This window comes from Sebastes fasciatus, chromosome 14 (assembly GCF_043250625.1).
Source record: "Sebastes fasciatus isolate fSebFas1 chromosome 14, fSebFas1.pri, whole genome shotgun sequence".
In the NCBI taxonomy this organism is placed as follows: domain Eukaryota; kingdom Metazoa; phylum Chordata; class Actinopteri; order Perciformes; family Sebastidae; genus Sebastes; species Sebastes fasciatus.
In genome coordinates this window covers 18,450,051-18,473,769 of record NC_133808.1, presented here as the reverse complement: position 1 = coordinate 18,473,769, position 23,719 = coordinate 18,450,051, and the positions used below count along the sequence as shown (strand labels likewise).

The window sequence follows — 23,719 nt, the reverse complement described above, 5'->3', positions numbered from 1 at the left end:
AGTGTATAAGAGCTTAGGGCATTATGATAGATGCTATATTATGTCTCATAAAGTTGTTATAGCAATTTTTGGGTTGATATCATTTGTTACATAGATTTGGTGCTAAATTTACCACTGAAGAATTGTTAAAAATTATCAATAATCGCTCCAAAATGCCACATTAAGACACCAAGACCTTGAGGAACACCATAGAAAAAAAAGCCATGCTGTGATTTAGTATCAAAAACTTTTGACATTTGGAGATTTCTGCAAGAATTGCATTTTTCATTGATTGGATGGCGAGCACATCTGTTCTGGAAACTGCTCAGAAACCCCCTTATTGTTAATCTACCTAGGAAAGCCACATATCCCCTGAATGCTCTAGGTCTCTAGTTTGTGGTTGTAAAGTTTCATGAAGCTGTGATTATCCTAGAGGTCACAACAGGTCATTTTATACAGTGAGGTCAAGTTTCAAAAAATGGTCTCACTGTATGAAATGTCTACTATGGGGACTAACATCATCACACATTAATACATTGGGCTCATTGAATCCACAAGAGTCTCAGCTTTACAGTGATACCCATTCGATTCAATTTAAAGAGTGTTTAGGGACCCCAGTATGCAGAAACCATTTTTAGAATTGACATTTATACTGCATGGTTGGTACCAATGGATTCCAATTGGAGGCGGTGCATTCCTCACTTCTTTCTTTAGTGTGCTGCTTTTAGAAAAGCAGCAATCCAAGTGTGACCAAAGAGGATTGTTATATAGAACCGGATGTGAATGTAATTTCCTGTGCTTATCAGTTTGCCCCGAGGTGCTGCTGAAGTATTAATTTTGAGGGAAACTGTTTCTGTGTTTTTGAGAAGACAACTTTATTTCTGCCTCTGTCGTCATGCTGATACCTTTGCACCCCACCTGTAATTCTAGGGAGTTTGCTTGGCGTGACCCAGAGCTGACGGAGGTGATTCACATGCTGCAGCATCACTTCTCCTCAGTGCAGGCCAACGCCGCCGCCTACCTGCAGCACCTGTGCTTTGGTGATAATCGAGTTAAGAATGAGGTAGGTGTTGTACCGCAAATGCCACACTGGGTCTTATTAGAATGACTTTGTCAACCTCTGTACTCAACCACCTTCAAGGGATAGTTTGGGTTTGAAGTGGGGTTGTATGAGGTACTTATCCATAGTCAGTGTATAACCTACAGTAGATGACGGTCGACACATTCCCAGTTTGGAGAAGCAGACACGAGTTAGCGCACGGAAGCAAAGTAATATACTGCAGTGGACGGGGACGGCAACAAAACATATTTTAGCCACCTAAAAGAAATGCTCACCTAAAAAATCTATGTCAGTTGTACACTATATTTAGAATATTTTCACCGCTTTACCTTGCTGTCAGACAGCCCTTGATGGGGATCTGAAGCCGTTGTATCCATCTATGCTCTTGCCAAACTCCATTTAAAAAACTATAATTTTACCTCCCAGAACACGGGGGTTGCTCGTCTACCGCTGCCTCGATCGGTTAGTTTGTTTGTGCAATGTGTGACTTTGGTGAGTCTGAACTAACCAAAGTAACACAATAACACAAATTAACTGATTGAAGCAGCGGTAGACGAGCAACTCCTGTGTTCTGGGAGGTAAAATTACTGTTTTTTTCAATGGAGTCTGGTTGCTTTGGCGACAGCATAGATAACAGCTTCAGTTCCAAGTCGGAAACATAGACTGTATAGCTGTCTGACAGTAAGGTAAACTGGTAAAAATATTCTAAATATAGCGTACACTTAAACTGATATTGATTTTTTTATATGGCTAAAATATGTTTTCTGCCGGTCCCGTCCACAGCAGTACATTGCTTTGCTTTCCGTCTGTGTCCAGACGATCAAACAAGTCGTAAACAAAACCCCAGGAAGGAAATAGATTTTTATTTGGAAGAGAAAACAAAGGCAAACAGTTAAAATTACAACCCAAACTGTCCGTTCTGAACGTCCTTCACAGTCCACAGACCAACATTCTGGTTTAAGCTTGACCTTCCATACTTGCCATACTGCAGTTGTGCACGCTCAGTTTTCCTGTGCAGTGAGAGATTATTAGAGACATTATGGCTCACTTTCGGTTTTACCGCCCAATAATGTGGTGGCTAATCTGCCAAATCCTCTGGCTAATCTCGTTCTTGCTTGTTGCATGATGGGGCCTATTTTTAGCGCTCTTGTCCTGCTCCAAGACCCCAGCAGCATATCTAATATAACTGATGGCCAGAGCTACAAAAATACAAACCCAAGTTGTCGGGTAACAACTGTTGGCGGAATTAATATAAACATTTTACCCAGAGGATTGAGCCTACTGACTTTGGTGACCTTGATTTATGTTTCAAGTGAAATGTCTCAACAACTATTGGATGGATTTTCATGAAATTAAATTGCACAGACATTCATTTCTCCCTCAGGATGGATTGTAATATCTTTGGTGATCCCTTAAATGTTAGACACAGCGTCTCAGCAGACTCTTCATAAAGATGAAATCTACGGCAGAATCACGGACACATTCCTGCTGCTCACCCATGCCATAAACCAACGAAAAACATCCATACAGCTACAGTTAAAATAGACACACAGGAATCCCAAACATTAAAGGTCAAGTTCGTCCTTTCTCAGCATAATGCAGAAAGAGGAAGGAGACCTCAGAGATGAAGAATGTTTTTTTTATTCTCACATGCCAAATGTCAACATATCATAAAATTAATCATACTATACAATGAAAAGCAGAAGGCAATCCTCTCCTGGTACGTTTCATTCCTCTCACAAGATGAAAATGTTAATCTAGTCTTCTCCTGTGGTGAAGGCTTTTTCCCGTGGACATAGATTAGCATGACTTTTTCAAATAATTTGTATCTCGGTATGAATAAATTCCCTGTGTAGAGATTCTTTTGTCACATGAATAAATGTATGATTTGGCTCTCCACAGTATATAAGCTGAAAAAATGCTGTTCAGAGTCTTTATAGTTCCCACCTGATCTCACTCACGTTGTCTGTAGGTGTGTCGACTGGGAGGAATTAAACATCTGGTGGATCTACTAGACCACAAGGTCCTCGAGGTCCAGAAGAACTCTTGTGGAGCTCTGAGGAACCTGGTTTATGGGAAAGCTATGGATGAGAACAAGATCGCTGTGAGGAACGCAGGCGGCGTCCCGGCGCTGCTCCGCCTGCTGAGGAAGACCGTAGATGCAGAAGTGAGGGAGCTCGTCACCGGTAAGTTCGCATGTGTGGAGGATATAGCTTGATAGTTTTCCCCTCCTTCATCTTGAGGATGTGGGCATGTAGTGTTCATACTGATTCTTTATCCCTCCACCCCACTTTTACAATCTTCCACATAACGATGATCCACTATAGCGCTCCTCCATCTGGCATGAAAAGAAAGCAAAAGTACACTTCCTGTCATCTAGGGCCTCAACTAATAATTATTTAATTATCGATGAATTTAATCTGTAAAGATTTCAGGAAATAGTGAAACAAAAATGGCCAATTTTCCCGAGTTCAAAGTTGCCTCTTCACATCGCTTGTTCCTGTTCCAAACAGCAGTCCAAAACCCAAATATATTCAATTTTCACTCATTTAAAACAGAGGGAAAAAAACAAATAGTCACATTTAACAAGTCCACATTTATTCAAATGCCTCGTTTTGTCCACAACTCAAATATATTCAGTTTACTGTCATAGAGGAGCAAAGAAACCAGAAAATATTCACATTTAAGAAGCTGGAATCAGAGAATGTTTGACGCTTCTGAATAACTGAAAGCAGTAATAATTGATATTTTTACTAGAGCTGCAACTATTAATAAATTAGTTGTGAACTATTGAATTAATTGCCAATATTTTGATAATCAATTAATTGAAAAAAAAAAGTACAAATTCTCTGATTCCAGCTTCTTAAATGTGAATGTTTTCTGTTTTCTTTGCTCCTCTATGACAGTAAACTGAATATCTTTGAGTTGTGGACAAAAGAGACATTTGAGGACGTCATTTTGGGCTTTGGTAAACACTGATTTTTCATAATTTTCTGACATTTTATAGACCAAACAACTAATCGATTAATCGGGAAAAAATTGACAAATTAATCGACAATAAAAATCATCGTTAGTTACAGCCTTAATTTTTTTTATACCCAAATCAAATGACAGTGTAACAATGTGAGAGGCGGAGCTTATAGTGATGAACCTACAGATAATTTTCACCTGAATCTGCAGCTCCCCTTAACTTTCCAGACTTTTATAGCGAGTTTCAGCTCATTGTGTAGCTGTCCAGCCTGCAACATTATTGTTTTGGGTCACTCTAACTGCTCTCATAGAGAATCAGATCCTTAGGAGGTTACAGCAAGACAGGATCATTGTGCAGAAGATGCTGAATTATTTACCTGACAAACCTGGAGGTGTTTTATGCCAGATTGTTATACAGTAGTACTGTGTTGGTTGGTTTGTTTGCTTATGACTCTTGATGTAACTTGTGGTTTTCTGGTGCTTCATGTCATGGTGAAACATAAAATACTCTGACTAAACAGTTAAACAGACTGCTTTACTGAGGTCTATCCTAAGATTACGATTGTCATAGAGGCTTTTCCTTAAGTTGCTGCCACTGCTGTCACTACTGCTTATGTTATATGCAAAGGATTCATAGGCTGCGGAGGGATTTAGCTCCATCTCTGTCTGAAAACAACTGTCGCTGACAGTCTGCTTGTCAGTCTCCTCCTCTCTGCATTGCACTGTGTGCAGCTGAGTCGTGTTTGTGTGTTGCCTAAGCTCGGCAAACAGGGTATAAATCCATGTTGTTTAGGATCAGGGTGGAGCACTACAGGAATACGCAAGCCAAGACATTTGGCTCCCAGGTGGCTGAGTCAGCTGCTTGAGCTCGACTCCTGCCCCCGCTCTAATATGGTCTCGGGTTACAGTCCAGCAGCCCCCCCCCAAAGGAAAACAATACAGTCAGAGTACGAACACGGACATTGTCTGGGGGGGATTGTCTTTAGTAACACATACCAAAGGATCAACATCTTAAAAGAGCATAATTTGTCTTCCAAATTGTCACTTGAATAATTAAGTACACGGGAGTAAATGGCTGATAACCACTGAAATGTCTTCCGCTCCCATCATTCACATTTCAAAAGGTTACAGAGACGTGTTGCCCAACCAGAGTAAGCAGCTTTAATGTGAGCTCTGTTTAAGTTTTTGCCCGACTAGCCTGCTGCTGCGGCTAATTGTAGTGCAGGGCCCAGGATGGGCAGCAATTAGAAAAGGTCAGAAGTGCTGCATCACCTCTGGTTAATTACGGCTGATGAGAACAATCCACATAAAGGGCTTTCAGCTGGATGACAAGGGCATCCCACACTAAAGCTTTGAGTGGAGCAGACAGGAATCATTCACTCACCAGCAGCTCTTTTCTACTCGTAAAGCCCTGTTTGAGCAATGTTGTAGATAAATGAATTAGAACACCTTTGAAAGCAGCAACAGTGTTGTTGGAGCCGGGGAGGTTTCCAGCCAGAACTTAGCTTAAGAAGCGCCGGGGCTCCCGTGGTGTCAGCGGCTCCGTCTCGTCTCTGCTGGGAGGTCCAGGTGTCACCTGTGCTTCATTAGAAGTAGCTGCAGGAACAGGCCACCCCCTGCTCCAGGTCAGAGGTCGTGTCGTGGGGACACACAGAGCGATCTAGGCTCCTTTACCTGCCTCGTCTCCCAGCAGCTGCTGTGCTTATTGCTCCGTCCTGGAAACAGCCCCTCAGATCAAAAAGGCCAAAACTCACTGTCATCAACTCCGATACTGGGGGACACCTGAAAGTAGCACGTACACACAAAAGCTAGGTTTTGTTACCTTTTGTTAAATATTACATGGCTCCATTTAACTTTGGCAAACTCTACCATATAGTCTTAATCATGATTTCATTGTGTTCGAGCTTTTGAGAGTGTGTTGCCGTTAGTATGACTGAGTGTATTTAAAGATAATTCTTTCTTACAGAAAAAATATTTTGTCAAATAAAAAGAGTCACTCATCAATTTGGCCGGCATGCACTCACCACCTCATCTAAACTCCTCATCTGTTGCTAGAAAAGACAAATATCTGGATCTAGTTTGGTTAGGCAATGAACTTAAGAAACTCCTCGTCTCCTTTTACATATAAAATAGTAATAATAATAATAATACATTTTATTTGGTGGCGCCTTTCAGGACACCCAAGGAAACCTTACAAAGATAAAATGATACATAAACAGATAAAAAATAGGCGAGTTTGAACAGGTGGGTTACTCACCTGTAACTAGTTACACATACTGGAGCTTGTTAAAGTCTTTGTTTCTATATATTCATTCATTACAACTCATAAACTTCTCCTTCTGGTGTGGAGATTACGAGTCGCAGCGAGTCTGCTGGTATTTGCTCACAGTGCTGTATTTGATGCCATTTGTGAACATGCCAAATTCAATTACATTTTGGAGTCAGCTGCACCTTAACAACATGGCAAACTCCGTAAGATTAAAACTTGTTTTTACAGCTCTAAACCTGCAGATCTACAAACAGAACAGTGGAAGATAAAACAAAACACGGGATGAAGATTACATATTTTAACGCTAATCAACTCATCAAAAACATACTTTTTTGGAAACCGGTGAACTTGAGATATGTCGCACTTTAACCATTTTTATTTGTTCCAGTTTATCAAACTAATAACCACTTTGAAAAAGTTAAACTTCTTCCAATTTCCACAAAGATGAACAAAGTAGCGTCAACACACACAGACCCTCTTGCCCAGTGTTTGCATCGATTGCTGTGTTTGTTTTGTTTGAGAACAAAGAATAAGGAGGTTGAGACCTTTTGATCAAATGAAAAATGAGAAACTGAATTTGATCCAAAAATAAATCCATTATAGCAGCAAGCAGCAATGCACCGACTTCCAACTGCACGAGAGAGAAAATGAGAAATGCCCACTAGCCTCAGACATCCACACCAAGCCGCTTGTCTGAGGTTTAGTCGATTCAGCATTGATAGGTTTACAGTTCGGCTCCCAAATATTGAAAGGTTAATAAATTTGGCAGTTTCTGAACGATCAGCAGCTTTTCACAGAATTAACTAAATGCCCACCCAGTTACTGCACCTGACAGTCGATGACATGCTGACCTGTGGTTTAAGACACAAAGACCAGAGGAGCAGTCAGACATTTTGGAAACCGACCAACAAAAGATCAGTTCAGTCTTTGTGTCTATTAGAGAGAGAGAGAGTTGCAGTGTGTGTTTGGCCTTGGAGCATGGAGACACTGCTAGCATTGTGTCATTAAAAGTGGAAAAATGCACTGTGGTAACTCTACTGAGGAAAAACGAGCAGCTTTTTGGTTTCACAGTGACATGTAAATGAGACACCTTTGAGGATGAATGATATAATAAACCAGGGGTCTCCAACAAGTAGATTGCTACAAGTAGCTCGCTGTGTCTGAGTAGGTTGTTAAAGGTTCAAAGTTTACATTTCAAAAACACAAAGTCACTTTGCAAACCTGTTTAAATTTCTATCCAATCTAGTTCACAGACGTCCCGCCCCCTTCTGACACAAAATGATTATTTTCCAATCAGCTGTCAATTAATCGACAATATTAGTCGCAGAGTAGCAAGCGCACTGTATTTGACAATGACCCCAGAAAATAGCCAGGCCAATAAAAGGCAAAAAGCATAGGCTACTATTTTCCTGAGGAATGGGTAACAGAGGTTTTTTTGTCATGAATGTGAATGACAAATGTGTGCGTCTCATTTGCAGCGGTAGCAGTCTACGAACAGAGAAGGTAAAGACTCTGAAAACAAAAGCCAACAGTCTTTCTTTACCAAACTGACAAAGATGGCTAACACAGCAACAGAGACTTCGTTTAGTGGCACACATCCTAACGAAACACAAAGAGCGCTGTATACTGTAATAGAGGTGATGACTGCGGTGGCTGAAACGTTATTAAAAGGACTATAAAAGTAAGACAGAAATGATGTCTGTTATTGGCACTGTAACCTCACAACTTGGTGCTATGAGTAGCTCTCAGCCACTTTCATTTTGTCAAATTAGCTTTCAGAGGAATAAAGGTTTGAGACCCCTGTAGTAAAGTATTCATGTACCATATTGAAAAAAGTTAGCACGTGTCTTTTTTGGACTGATTAGAGTCACACAGAACCTAGTTGTTATTAGAGTGACTTTAATTATAAGATGAGTTCAGCTGACTGTATAAGCTAAAAATGTTTGGATGACATTCGTAGAAAACAGTGTTGTACTCTTTGGTACACTTTGACAGCTAGGGGTCTGATATGTATTTATGACCAACTGTAATCCAAATCATCAGAAAAATACAAACAAAGAGAAAAATACTGGGAGGGACGGAAACAGGTTTGTACGATCAGTGTTGTGATAGTTGTGACAGTTTGATTGTCGGGTAGATGGTGTGAACTTTTGGCCCTGACACAGAAAGTCAGCTTCAATGAACCAGCACTGCAGACTTGGGAAATAGTTTATCACCCCATGTTGTGTGTTATAGATCTCTCTCTGCCCTCGTTTCCTGTCTCTCTTCACTAATAGGAAAATGAAACGCTTGTATGTTATGTATGGTATGGTATGTATGCTTGTAATATGAATGAGAGTATGTCTAATAAAAAGTTGTGCAAAGACGGAGGTGAAAAACATGAAACAATTACGATAAAGGGCTGACATTATTGATTTTTTTCTACATCCAAAACTGGTGAATGGTGGTGTTTAACACCAACAGTGCTGCAAACTCAACAGGCAGCGATCATCAACAACCCACTCAATGATGGCCCAATGGTCCTGACACCCAGCAGACCACTGGCGTCGTGTGACAGGGCCCTTGAGGCGCCAGTATACTCAATCACAATTGCTTTTCGGATGGCCAAACGGCTTTGGAAACCAGGAGAGACTGTCTGAAATTGTGTGCCATTACTGTATCTCTCCTCCTCTATGACAGCCAGCTTTTCAGCTCGCCTTCGAGTGTGGCCGTTCGAAACAGCTAAAAACACTTTTGACATCGGACGCGGTCGGATGACACATTATTGATTAATCTTCCGATTATTTTCTAGATTAATCGAGTAATCGTTTTGTCTATAAAAATGTCAGAAAATAGTATCAAATGTCCTTCCCAGTTTCTCAAAGTCCAAGGTAAATGTCTTGTTACCCAAAGATATCCTGTTTAATATGATGTAAAATAAAGAAAAACAAGAAATATCCATATTTGAGGGCCTGAAAACTGCATTTTCTGACATTTTTGCATGAAAAAAAGATTAATGGATAATCAAAATAGTTGGCGATCATTTTTCTAATCGATTAGTCGACTAATTTTTAGATCTAGTATGAACCACTTCTTTTCTTGCATAACCCGGCCCTTAGACTGCAGTCATACAAATCCAATCCTTTCTGGCCATTTAATTCCTGATCAATGATCTTCTGACATTTTCCCTCTCTGTATCGCATCAAAACCCCAAAACATACCCGCCACAGCTGAGCAACCTCAAGTCAAGAGAAATGTCCGTCCAGTTTCCATTTCAGTTAGCTCTTGGATCAATGCTTCAACAGCTGTTCAAGACAATCTGTCCAGCTTCATATATTTTTTCATTTTTCTCTGTCTCTGTATTGAGCCTCTCCCTCCTCATGCTCTCTGGAGTTTAGCTCTGGATCGACTATCTGCCCTGGTGTCACAACAGTGTTTACATTGGGTCAGTTTCAAAGCCAGGCCAAGGCACCTGAGGACATAAGCAGAGCACACACACAGGTCTGCTCCGACTGTCCTGTCAGATATGACTTATTGCCGCCGGTGTTGCACCACTGACAGCGTTGTCAGTCACACCTCAGTGAATTTCGCCTGTTGCTTTCTCTGGCGTGCCACCGCCTCCACAGGACCAGTCTGAATCAGACAGAGAATGTTTCATTTCTACAAATTGACATTAGAGCGGGTGTGGAGGAACTAAAGTTGAGTTGTGGAGTTAAAAAAAGGACCAAGGAAGTTGGTCAGCAGGCGTGAGAATTTTTTGTTATCACTGCATTAGCGGTCCCATTTCAGGGCGATCCTTGTGTGTTCCAGTATCTCGTGAGAAAGGCAAACACAGGGCTGAACGTGCTTGCGCAAGAAGCCGAGCTCGATCACCACAGAGGGATTTGATTGAAATGTATCCCACTGCCAGAGTAGAGCCGAGACTTTACCCCCCATCTGATGCATGCAGCTCCACACACGGTGCTGGTAATCTCTGATAAGAAGCACACGCTACATGTTAACTTTAGAGAGACAAAGATCACTTAAAGCGTCAGTAGGCAGAACGTTTTTGGCATTATTGGACAAAAATTACATAATAACCTTTCAGCATATTATAATTCAAGTGTTCTCAGAGATAACTAGACTTCTGCACCTCCTCATGGCTCTGTTTTCAGGCTTTAGAAAATCTAGCCTGTGACGGGAGACTTTGGCCAATCACAGGTAATTTCAGAGAGAGAGCGTTCTTATTGGCTGTGCTCCGGCTGGTTAGAAGTGCTTGGTATTTCCTTGATAGATCTCAACATGGTTTTATAAAAATAGCTTTTTGTAATCATATTTGCTCCAATCTTGCCTACTGCTGCTTTAATTCTCAGTGTCGTCTTGATATAAAAATGAAAGTTCACTCAAGGATTTTAATGTTTTTTAAAGTACTTTGATGTGGTAGTAAGTGAAATGGCTGTTGATTAAATGACTGCCAGAGACACTTCTTGGCAGACACGTATCTGTCTATATAGCTTCTTACCAGCCAGCAGTGCGACTGAATTGGGCTCCTGGGCTGTATTATAGACTATTATCGTCTCCATTGGTTCAATTAGAGAGCGGGGGAACGGCGTGCTGAGGAAATAAAAAGTGAGGTTAAGAGAGAAGAAGTCAGGGAAGCTAATCATTATCTTTGACCTCTCCAACTGAGGCGTCCTCGTATACGAGGTGCAGATACACACCCACACAGAGTTCAGTGTAATAGCTTGCCCTGCTCTTTAGGTCATGCATTTTGTTCTGCATTTACAAACCAAGGTTAGAAGTAGTGGAGCAAAAACAGTTGGAAAATTGGACACAAACATGATGTATAAGTCATGAAGCAACCACTAGCACACATGCATACTTTACATGCACTCTGTAGTTTTGTTGCAGCTGCACTTTTGGAGTATCAGCCATGTGTTTACCCTTTTGCCTTTTACAGTAGATTCCAGCTCGTGCAGCTTTGGCCTCCTCCTCCCCAGGTTGCTGGTGCCCTGCTCAAGTCAGTAAGCCTCGCAGCAAGAGGCGTCTAATTAGAAGAACATGCTACATGCTGGCTAATCCTTGACAGATGCAGCATCAAAGCCTGCCAGGACTGCGCATAATTATCAGTGGTTACCAAAAGTATATTTGAATTGGGTAAAATTGATGGCATCATTTCTAAATCCTTTACATTATTTATACTTCATTTCAAATGACTGAGCCTATGCCATATGGATCCTCGCCCCGTCTTCTTTCTTATTTTATGTTTCAAATAATCTTCACCCGGAGGATATTCTGCCCAGATGAAATTTGATGTGAACGTTTGATGCCTTGATGCTCGAGCTGTTGTTTCATTTGGGAAGAGGAGTATTTTTTGTGTGTGTTTGTGGACACATATCATCCACACACACACACGCTGAGCTATTAAAAGCCCAACTGGTTGGGTCTCTGTTGGGTCACCCCTAACTGAACATGACAGCTGACATAACCGGTGCCTGCTTCTCAATGCCTTTGTTTGCGTGCTGGTGTCTCCCACAGGGGTGCTGTGGAACCTGTCGTCATGCGACGCCATCAAGATGACAATCATTCGGGACGCCTTAATGACTCTGACCAACACTGTGATCATCCCTCACTCCGGATGGAGCAGCTCCACCTTCGATGACGACCACAAGCTGAAGTTCCACTCCTCGCTGGTGCTGAGGAACACCTCGGGCTGTCTGAGGTAAACCACCTGATGAGCACACTGGGCACCAGCACCTCCATGTGGACAACTGGCTCTATTACACCTAGTGGGGAGTTAGCTCATAGTGTGTGTTAATGTTGTCTTTGAAGGAAATATACACTTTACAGTATAATAACCATCATTTATAAATGGTTAAAATTTAGTTAATAGATATTTTACTGTTAACAAACCATGAAATGATAATTAATATTTTTTATTAATTATTAGTAAAGCTATAATTTATGTTATTTTAACAGTTTATTGTTGCACACACAACATTTTATATACTATATTAAGTATTTGTTAATGATTACAAAATGATTTGGAAACCTTTAAGAAATTGTTTGTAAAACATGTATTAACATTACATAGATAGACCAGACTTTTGTAACACTTTGTTAATGGTTAATAAATAGTTTGTAAACCATCTATAAACATTACTTGGATGGCTCTTATGAAGTTGCAACTAACGATTATGATACCTTGATAAATGGTTATTAAATACTTTGTGAAGCATCTATAAACATTATTTATTTAGATTTAGTTAATACCGCCTATCTACATAATGTTTATAAATGTTTTACAAAATGTTTTTGTAGGTTTACAAATCATTTAGTAATTATTAATGAATACTTAATATAGTATATAAAATGTTATAATGTATACGACAATAAACTGTTAATAAATTAATGTAGGAATGTAATTGTTATTGTCTTCTATCAGCTATGATACAATATATAATTTATAAACTAATTATTTAATATTAAATTAATGATAAAATAACAGAATTTATAGCATTACTAATAATTAACAAACATTAATTATCATTTCATTGTTTGTTAACAGTAAAATATTTATTAACTAAGTTTAATTAGCTATCAATTTACCATTTATTAACGATGTTTTTTTATAAAGTGTTACCAAAATATAACACTGGAGTGACCAACCACAAACATAAACAAAAAAAACGAGATCAATAGAGAGTAACATGGCTACCAGTATCAGAACGGTGTGTATTTTGTCATAAATAATGATTTTAATATACAACACCAAAAGAAAAATGACATAAACTCTGGTAATTGTGCTTGTTTTAGTCAAATATCTATGATTTTGACCTGTCTCGTCTCTGTTTGAAAGTCATCATCATTTCATAGATTATTACAGTCAGTGATGTAATATTCCCATTTTCTCTCCGGCTGCGTCTTCCTTTGAACACATTGTGCTGCTGCTGCAAGTAGCGTTTAGCCTTTAATTGGTAAAAGCCAGGTGTGTGTGTGTGTGTGTGTGTGTGTGTGTGTGTGTGTGTGTGTGTGTGTGTGTGTGTGTGTGTGTGTGTGTGTGTGTGTGTGTGTGTGTGTGTGTGTGTGTGTGTGTGTGTGTGTGTGTGTGTGTGTGTGTGTGTGTGTGTGTGTGTGTGTGTGTGTGTGTGTGTGTGTGTGTGTGTGTGTGTGCATACATGCATATATATGACTGTGTGTAGTTAGTTCCTTATTTACTCAGCAAAGTGCTATAATGACTTCAGTCAGACCACACACACACTTCATACATTATGGATGGTCTATGGGGATGGCAAATCCCACATTACACACTCAACTGGGACACACACACACACAGCTGTCATTTTGTGTATTTGCGTATGCTCATTTGTTTGTTGAGCAAAGCCCCGAATCACACACACACACACACAAATAAATAAGTGTGTTTGTGATGTGCTTTTCAAAAGGAACCTGAGTTCAGCCGGTGAGGAGGCCAGAAAACAGATGCGCGTTTGTGAGGGCCTGGTTGACTCACTACTTTACGTCATCAAAGCCTGTGTAAACACCTCTGACTTCGACAGCAAGGTACGCACTAAAACACACACACACACTGTACACACTAGCCAGGAGGAAAACATGCTGCCACATGATAAGAGGCTCTGGGGAAAAATCCCACTTAACCCTGTTTGAATAATTTTATTGCCTGTGTCGGAATGACCGCCATACTTTATCACCCAAAGCAAAACTCACACATGCACAACAACATTCAGATCCAGATACACTAGCTCATTCACCTGGTGTACAGTATCTTAACATTTCTCTATGGTATCAGTAGAAATTAAATCAGATGTCTCAGACATGCATCTGTGTACTGTAAAAGACTCATCTGTAAAGTAGAGATCCCCTGGGAACTGGGCCCCTTAATATTGTCCAACATATATGCTCATTGACATTCTGTGAGGCAGAGCTGTCCCAGAACTCAAACGGCGTGGTATAAAATCCATTTGCTCTGGTCCAGATCATCTTTCTAACTGGAGACCCTCGGATTCCATAACAAATCGATTTGTAACGCCACAGATAGCCGGCCTGTGGCCTGTGTACCACACATTGGCTATAGATAGTGTAGCGTGCTGCAGAGTTTATAGTATTGTAGCTTTTGTCATGGTGATTTTAGAAAGTCGCTGCTATACTGTAACTAACTACCCACCCGAATCCCCGTCTCCTTCTGTCACGCCATCAGATTGTGGAGAACTGTATTTGCACTCTGAGGAACCTGTCGTATCGCCTGGAGCTGGAGCTGCCGCCGACCCGACAGATAGGAGGCCAGGAGCTGGACGGCTTACTGGGCAGCGAGTCGCCCAGTAAAGAGGTGGATTCCAGCTGCTGGGGCAGGAAGAAAAAGAAGAAGAAAAAGAGCTTGCAGGAAGACACAGTGAGTGTGGTGCTTTTTTTTAAATAGAGGCTCAGAACAGCATTCATATCAGCAACGAGTTTGAATTGTCCACATTTATGCAACATGTATGTCCAACGTTAATGGATTTTTTGGAGGGAAAATGACGCAAGAAGAACAGACCAGGTGGAAAACTATGTAGTCGTAACCTGTTTGTGCTTCATTGTGTATAGCAACATCTTTACGAAAAGAAAAAAATCTAAATTTACAATTATGTTATATCATGCAACAATATACTCAGTGCCTGAAATGGGCCGGTACTCCCCAGTACTGAGTACTGGCACTTCTGAGTACCCTTACTTCTTTAGCGTTCCGCCACATCCTGGTGAGTCTAGGTGCGCACTCCTGATCACCCGTGTTACTGCGTCTCTGTGTAACACAGAACAGCTAGCGGAAAGCTGAGAAAACAGCACTGAAAATGCCTTTGGTGTTCCTTCTCATTATCCAATTTCATATCATATATTTTCAGTTGGTTTTATTGTAGCATATATGCAATATTATATGTACTATTTGATTTGTATCAATAGCTACATACAACTTCTTTATTAACCAAATTACATTTATGTGCAAACTGGAAATGTATGTGGTATGTAGGCCTAATGTATGTAATGAAATGCATAAAAAATACAAGTGAAGTGGGATATATTATCAAGATATACCAATAAATATAAATATATCCAAAATACATGCAATGATCATGTCATGCAACTGCTGAGTTAGGTTACTGGTACCTTTTTAATATATAATAGGTAAAATAACACCTGAACGGTCCCACCCATACCTCTCAACTGCTGCCCTGTTACTGTCCTCTAAATGTCTACTTCGGTTTTTCTGCATCAGAACCTATATGTAAGCCTGACTAAACACTGTGGTTGTTTGTTCAGTGGGACGGTGTGGGACCCATCCCCGGCTTCTCCAAGTCTCCCAAGGGGGCAGAGATGCTGTGGCACCCTTCGGTGGTGAAGCCTTACTTGACACTGCTGGCTGAGAGCTCGAATCCCGCCACTCTGGAGGGCGCCGCCGGGTCCCTTCAGAACCTGTCAGCTGGCAACTGGAAGGTACGGTAATGTTTGTGTACACACAAACAAATATACACATTCTCCTTTTTTTTATATACACTGATACCCTAGGAGACAAAGCATCTATTCAACTGGTTAAAAAGGATTTAACAGCTCACCTCCTCTGCGTCAGTCAGAGCTGATGTCAGTTTTACACTTGGAATCACACACGTTAAAATGTGCACCATTTTCCCCGTGTGGCGTCCAGACCCTTTTTGAAGGTTTAATGCTTTTTCTATGTACAGTTTGCAGCATACATCCGTGCAGCGGTGCGTAAGGAGAAGGGGCTGCCCATCCTAGTGGAGCTGCTGCGGATGGATAACGACAGGGTGGTGAGTTCGGTCGCCACCGCTCTGAGAAACATGGCGCTGGATGTCAGGAACAAGGAGCTCATAGGTCAGTCACACTGTCAAAACAACTCACATTTCAGACTGTAATTGATTCTGATGAGTTGAATAAGATGATACACGAATATGAGGATCCTTAAAGAGGACCTATTATGCTTATTTTTTTCAGGTGCATACTTGTATTTTTGGTTTCTATTAGGGCTGTCAAAGTTAACGCGATAATAACGTGTTAACACAAATTTGTTTTAACGCCACACATTAACACAACTTGGGATTTTTAGGTGTAGCTGACTTAGTTTTAAAGCTAGAGTGAAGATACTGGTATCATATCAAACTAGAAAACCTAAAGAATCCATTGGTACCAACGATGTCATACTAGCCTGTCGCGAAAGAGGATAAATAGGTATTATGCAAATGTGTTACTTGGTGAACCACGTTACAGAAGAAAAGGCGGGACTTCAAGCAAGGCGTTGCAGCCAGTTCAGGAGCAGTGTTTCTGTGGGGGAGAGTAACTCCCTTTGGCGTGGACTGTGGGCTTTGTAACTTTTATGTAACACTCTAAAGGAAATGGGGGGAAAAGCACAAAAGCATAATAGGTCCTCTTTAATGCTGTTCTTTTTACCATGGCTTTGTTCTAGTTAACAATGTAGCTCATTGCTGCACTGATAAACCATGCTGTTAATGGGTTCATCTTGGCTACATGCACAAACGCAGCATAAAACAGAACTATAATATGTTGATATGCATTACAAATACTTTATCTAATTTCTCAGTATGGAACTATATAGGATTTATAGGGAGGTATATACAGTAGGATCCTTTGGCAACTTGTACAACATGTATCAGAATTATACTGATACACAACGGGCAATGCAAGACATTTGAGTGTAAATTAATGTGTATTCAACACATTACGTCCCAAACAGTTTCACGCTTCGCATGATATAGCTACTGACGGCATGAACACTGTTAAACAATGTGTTTAAAATCTTTATTTTACTATTAAATTCAGAAACAAAACCAGTGCATTTTGTGAACATTTTTACTACGGCTTATCACTTTTCATTTCATCTCACTCCAGCCCGTTTTGTTCCACAAAACAGTCTCATTTAATGAAACACAAGTTTTTATGTGCTCTCTGTGTGGAATTAATGAGGAGTTGCAGTTCCAGCAATGCAGGGGTGACGCCTGTAGGCAGATGGGGGAGGAGTTGCAGTGTTGTGTTTAAGGTGCTTGTGGTGGTGGTGGTGGGGGGAGGGAGTTTATGCTGCATGTATTCAGGTCCTTCAGCTCGGCTGCTCTGCTGAAGGAGAGATAGGGGAAACAATCCCTTTTTTAACACCAGGATGCTCACACGCCGACGTCCTTGTGATGATAACGCAATGTCATTTAGGAAAACTGCCTACCTCACTGCAGCCTCCGGCAGAATGAATACATCATTCATGATATAGAGAGAACAGAATATACAGTAGTTTAGGTCACTTAGATTATGTAACATGGGAAAATAAATGTATGTCTCACAAACCTGCTGCAAACACAGTACATCATGATGCGTTAGCTGCATGTCTCACATCTCATATCCTCCTCCTTTATCTCTCAGGGAAGTATGCAATGAGGGACCTGGTCAACCGTCTCCCCGGGGGGAACACCACCCTGCTGTCAGACGAGACGGTGGCGGCCATCTGTTGCACCCTGCACGAGGTCACCAGCAAAAACATGGAGAACGCTAAGGCCTTGGCCGACACGGGCGGCATCGAGAAGCTGGTCAACATCACCAAAGGCAGAGACAGGTGGGCTTCCACCTTTGTCCTTTTTTGGTGGGGATGTGTAAAGTACACACTGATGCAAACTTGACTCGCTAACATGTGCACATGCTCAAATGAACAGCGAGAACACGCAAACAGTCATCAGCCATATGTGGCTGGGCTGTACGGGCTGTCCTGGACATTGGACAGTGGGAGTTTTACACAAACACTTCCACATTTAAGGTCACACACATTTAAATGCTCAGGGAAGGAGAAGCCATAGCCACAGGGAAGGTGGTTCGTGTGCATTGAGGTTTTATGTCCCTGTGGAACGATGGACCAGCAGCTATTTCTAGCCTGCTATATATTCAGTAATGTTCCAGGTTAAAACACACTGAGGACACTCTCTTCCTCCGACCATACTGTCCTGTAATATTTACAGTGTGACTTAAAATAAGGTTACTCGGGAATACTCCAAAATACATATTTATGTTTTTGTCTAGTTAAGTAAATAAGACAGATAATTAGTATTTCCTGTAGGGATGCACAGATACCGATACTGGCTCGGATATTGGTGACAATTGGGCCGATCTATTCAATTAAATGTTATGTTTATATACTATATGCATTATATACTGTAATTCTAATACCTATTTACGTTTTGACCAATTTGTATTAAAAAGGTTTACACTCGAATTGGAATTCCTGTTAATTTTTAAGATTTTTTACCAAGTTGCTGGTGTACAAATTATTATTTTAATAATAAATAACAATTAAATACATTTATATTTATGTATTTATTGGTCACATTTTGCTTTACAAAATTAGGAAAGCAATATTAAAGTCAAGCCTGATGTTTCCTTACACATAAAAGAATGATCCCAGTCACTTCTACACAGCGAGGCATACAGCTTATTAATGAAACACTGGTATCAGATCGGTGCTCGGTATCAGCCGATACCCAAAACCCAGGTATCGCTATCGATATCGGGACTGAAAAAGTTGGATCGGTGCATCCCTAATTTCCTGAATTCTTCTTATCTGGTTTTGCTCTTAAAGAGTGTAATGAGATTACATATCTCGGTCAATCATATTGTCAATGACTTCTCGGATGAGAAAGAATTGCAAGCTAACATGCTTGCTCATAAATTCAGCATGTGTTCGTTTACTATGAAGATAGCTTTATTTAAACCATTTTGTACCCCGTTATATACTGCCCACTTGTGGTGTTTTTATAGAAAAAGCAAAAAGCAGAGACAACGATGCTTCCACGATGGTGTGGTGCCAGCCAAATGTTCGTAAAGGTCGATGTGCCCACCTGCTCTGCCATAATACGAAATCTTATGTATCGATTTATGTGCAGGCTGTCTGCTTCAGAAAATGTTATTATTCTGGCCTTGGCCAACCCTGAGCTGAGCTCGGTCAGGTTTTCATCCAGATAGTGGAGCCACTGGCTCTGTTTGCATGTGGTTACGGTTTGCTGATTTCTGTCTTTTTGATATGAATACTTAAGCTGCTTATGTATTGCCATGTATTAGCTGGTTTTTTTTCATGTTTTATTTATTTTATTTCATTGTATTTTTGCATATATTGTCTGTTTTTATTTAGTACGCTATGGACCTTTTCTCTGTGTCCTTAATAAAGTCATTAATATTATTATTGTCTGTTTTCCAGGTACTCTATGAAGGTGGTTAAAGCGGCAGCTCAGGTGCTGAACACACTGTGGCAGTACCGGGATCTGCGTACCATCTATAAGAAAGTAAGAACATTGGGACTGATAGCGACGGCCCGTGATGGTACCGTTAAAGCAGTCACCTAATATTGTCTGTGCACAATTGAATATCTTGCAAGGAGAGGCAGTTTAACTGTAAGAAACAAACATGTTTTAATTTGTAATGTGTACTGCATGTTTGGAGTTTAACTAGGGCTGTTAATCGCGAGTAATCGCAAATGAATCTCACATTATTTATCTGCTCAAAATGTACCTTAAAGGGAGTTTTGTCAAGTATTTAATACTCTTATCAACATGGGAGTGGGCAAATATACTCGCTTTATGTAAATGTATGTATATATTTATTATTGGATATCAATTAACAACACAAAACAATGACAAATATTGTCCAGAAACCCTCACAGGTACTGCATTTAGCATAAAATATATGCTCAAATCATAACACGGCAAACTCAAGCCCAAAAAGCAACAACAGCTGTCAGTGTGTCAGTGTGCTGACTCAAACGGCATGTGATTATCATAAAGTGGGCATGTCTGTAAAGGGGAGACTCATGGGTACCCATAGAACCCATTTTCATTCACATATCTTGAGGTCAGAGGTCAAGGGAATCCTTTAAAAATGGCCATGATGGGTTTTTTTTGTAGCGTTGTTTAGCCTCCTTCCCGACAAAGCCAGTATGACATGGTTGGTTCCAATGGATTCCTTAGGTTTTTCTAGTTTCATATGATGCCAGTAAATGTTCACTCTAGCCTGCTACAACATCCGAAAGATCGATTGTGTTAATTCCTTAAAGAAATGGCAGCATTAAAACAAATTTGTGTTAACTTGTTAATATCACATTTCATTTTGACAGCCCTAATTTTAACTGAAAAGAAAGAAGATGTAAAAAAAAATAGTAACTGTGCCTTCTATCAATACGGGCTTACTGTGGACCACACAGCAAAGGAGTTTTATTAATATTCCCTCTGTGGCCAAAGAAAGGGCATTTTTAAAGCTACCACTCAAGAGTTTTACTGCTCTCGTTATTCAAACCACCACTTCTCCTCTTTCTTCTCCCTAACAGGATGGATGGAACCAGAACCATTTCCTCACCCCAGTGTCAACACTTGAACGAGACCGGTTCAAGTCCCAGCCCACCCTCCCCACCAGCACCATTCAGATGTCTCCAGTCAACCACCCTGGTAGGCTCTAGTTTCCCACACACACTGCCAAATGAAAATAGACTCTGCCAGTGAAACAGGAAAACCTCTGGAATTTATTGTTAAAATGTGTTTTTCCTCTCCACACAGCTGCCAGTGCCACGTCGTCTCCTGCCGTGCTGGTCAAAGAGCATAGAGACAGTATCAGAGATTACCAGAGAGCACCGTCAACTATGCAATTTTATAATTACCAAGGGGGCAACAGTATCCATAAAAACCAGTATACAGGTACTCAAACTACGCACACATCTGAAAGCTATTGAAAGTGCTTACCGTCTGCATATTATATCTTTTAAAGCCGTATTCAAACAGTATCCGCTATCTGCACCAGACTGTAATCACACGCTACCCTCTGGTCCTCCATGTGCAGGACTTTATCTGTTTTATCCCTCATAACGCTCCGAGCAGATTCCATAGCCAGTCTCGTCTTCCTGCCTCTCTTATCATCTCCCGTTAAGCCTGCCAGCCCTGAGACAGACAGTCATTTTAATTCAGAGCGCTTCAGAACAGCAGTAAAGTGAACTGGCAGGCCAGTGGTGGTGGACACTCCACAATGGTGCCATTGTTAGCGGGCCCAAGTCGCAGCCTGCAGACAGGGGCAGTGAGTGGGCACCCAGACATACTACAGCCAGTCGAGAGCTCTCGCCAGCCCACGCAGGTTGGTGTGAGCACGGGGAGACAGAGTAAACAAAATGAGCCGCAGCCTCAACAGTCCACCCATTACATAGCGAAATAGAAATTGAGTTTCAGGATTCCACCAGTTTGATAAAGTGCCAATGAAAATAACCATCCCATGGGCTATGCAAACAACAGAACAGCAGCGGCCAACTCTATTATTCGGTGTTATTGCTCTCCGCAGCTCAGCGTAGCACTTCTTGATCCTTCTCTATCTAAATACAGACATTTGTCCTATGGGGATGTGCAGACTTTTTCACTGATGTGAGATGAGGTGTATTTGCATCAAGTCCCACTGAATTGCTCTTTTTATTTATTTATTTTTGTTCTTCCAGGGTCTGGAAAGCCTTCTCCATATTACTACTCATCCCCCACAAGAGAGGAGCCCAGAAGAACACAGGTGAATATGATCAGTCTGCATAAATGTTTGGTTCGACTTCACAGGCTCTTCATTCGCATCTGCTCCTGGTTTCTCTGCTCCGATTCAACCCGGCTGCCGTATCCTGTGAGATTATTCTGTATTTACCTTTTTAGTTTTAGTTTATTTGTACAGAATATTTTATAGACAACGACCATACCTGCCAACCCTCCCGATTTTCCCAGGAGACTCCCGTTTTTCAATGCCTTCTCCAGGGGTCACAATGCTCCAGTATTTTTCCTGATTTATGACACATTTTCATACCTTTTTTTCCTTTTAAATATCTCAACCTGTTCCTGGCAAAAATACAGAGTGTATAACCCCTACTGTTTCCACCCGGACGACAATAGAGCTACACCAAATGTCGTTTCCCGGCGGAGGAGAGCTGCTCGCGACACAACGCGGTTTGAGCCGCACATCACAGCTGGCGCCCAAAGTTGGGCTTTGCTCCAGCAAAAATCTGTTGTGGCGCGGTGCAAGTCATTGGAAATAATGTGTTTCAGTTCACAGTGGTGCCGTTGTCGTATTGTGTCTGAAAGAGCGTTTAGTGAGTGAGAGACGGAGAGAGAATTGGAGAGTACTAAGAGAAAGAAATACTCAAGTAGGAGCAAAATATGAATGAGTGACTAAAACTGATGAATATTAGTTTATCCAGAGATTCACACAAGTTCACCCCAGAGGGCTGAATTATTCAGTTTTCCTTCCTGAGAATTAAAAGTAAAGGTAGGCCTATTTAACATGAAAATGCTGTTGCAGTGTACTTATTTTGTTATTTTCACTCTTTAAAAGTCACCAGAATGCAGGAAAGCAAAGTCTCTGAAACTAATTTTTTTCTGGTGGTGGACCCCCAGACCCCCCCACTTTGGTATTGAAATCCTCTGTATTTTGGAGGTCTCAAGATTGACAAGTATGACAACGACACGCAGCGCCCCCCGCAGTAACATAACATTATAGCATCACGGTAACACACGTACAATCCCACACATTCGGGGCGTGTAGCATATGACATGACATGCTTCAGGCGTTGGTGGAAAGGTCTGACAGTTTTGCATGTTCCAAGTCAGAAGCTAATCAGTGTTGCATCCACAACATTTAAAAGCTGGTAGAAGTTTAAATGTATCAAAAACAACAACGAAAGCTTTGCACTAGGGCGGCAGCTAATCATTATTTTCATTATCGTTTGTTGATTATTTTTCAATTAACCATTAAATGTCAGAATAAAGTGAATAATGCCAGTTTCACAGTTTCCCTTAGCTTAGAGTGGTATCTTCAAATGGCTGAACAACAGAAAGATATTCAATTGCCAATGATTTAAAAGGCAGAAAAACAGCTTGAACAAGAAAATGTTGAAAATCTTTCCCTGATAAATGACTTAAAACAAATAAATATATTAGATTTCTTATTGATTGATTTCTTTGATCTTCATTATTCTAGACTAAGACTTTAGGTGTGATCCCATCTTTGAAAACCAATGTTTTCTTCTAGGAAGTGTTTGATATTAATGCTACAAGGCTCTTGTTTGAGATCCCTCCACCGCGCTGTATAAACCTGGCGAGAACGACCGGCTCTTCTGCCCCACTTGACTAATACAAAGAGACTGACAGCGTATTCCGCTGCGGATAAATGGCGATGCCGGGAATGACCCAGCACATCAGCTATTGTCTGAGCGAGAGTGAATGTGACTGCTGGGATTGGGATGGTCTGGGTGCGTCTCAGGCACCTGTCACTGCGGGACTCGTCCATGTGTGCCCATTCAGATAACGGGCACAGTGATGAGGGGGAGACAAAAGAGAGAGTTCTCTTGTGTCCTTCATCCCATCACATTTAGACCGGTTAATGTGTGAGGACAGTCATCAACCCATTTATTCCAGACAAATTCC

The 23,719-nt window shown here is 41.0% G+C and overlaps 2 protein-coding genes across 16 annotated transcripts in view; one reads left to right on the top strand and one right to left on the bottom strand.

The window, feature by feature from the left end:
* Window positions 1-23,719, bottom strand: part of LOC141782758 (activin receptor type-1-like) — a 201,142-nt gene that overhangs the window by 160,015 nt on the left and 17,408 nt on the right. The window lies entirely within an intron of this gene.
* Window positions 1-23,719, top strand: part of pkp4 (plakophilin 4) — a 101,862-nt gene that overhangs the window by 76,514 nt on the left and 1,629 nt on the right. For all 15 annotated transcript variants that reach the window (XM_074659425.1, XM_074659421.1, XM_074659420.1 and 12 more), the window contains 12 exons: window positions 910-1,042; window positions 3,012-3,225; window positions 11,775-11,958; window positions 13,682-13,799; window positions 14,455-14,646; window positions 15,549-15,722; window positions 15,968-16,118; window positions 17,670-17,859; window positions 19,489-19,573; window positions 20,611-20,728; window positions 20,837-20,974; window positions 21,757-21,821. In XM_074659425.1, the coding sequence (XP_074515526.1) occupies window positions 910-1,042; window positions 3,012-3,225; window positions 11,775-11,958; window positions 13,682-13,799; window positions 14,455-14,646; window positions 15,549-15,722; window positions 15,968-16,118; window positions 17,670-17,859; window positions 19,489-19,573; window positions 20,611-20,728; window positions 20,837-20,974; window positions 21,757-21,821 (1,762 nt within the window). The remainder of the gene's footprint in view (window positions 1-909; window positions 1,043-3,011; window positions 3,226-11,774; window positions 11,959-13,681; window positions 13,800-14,454; window positions 14,647-15,548; window positions 15,723-15,967; window positions 16,119-17,669; window positions 17,860-19,488; window positions 19,574-20,610; window positions 20,729-20,836; window positions 20,975-21,756; window positions 21,822-23,719) is intronic.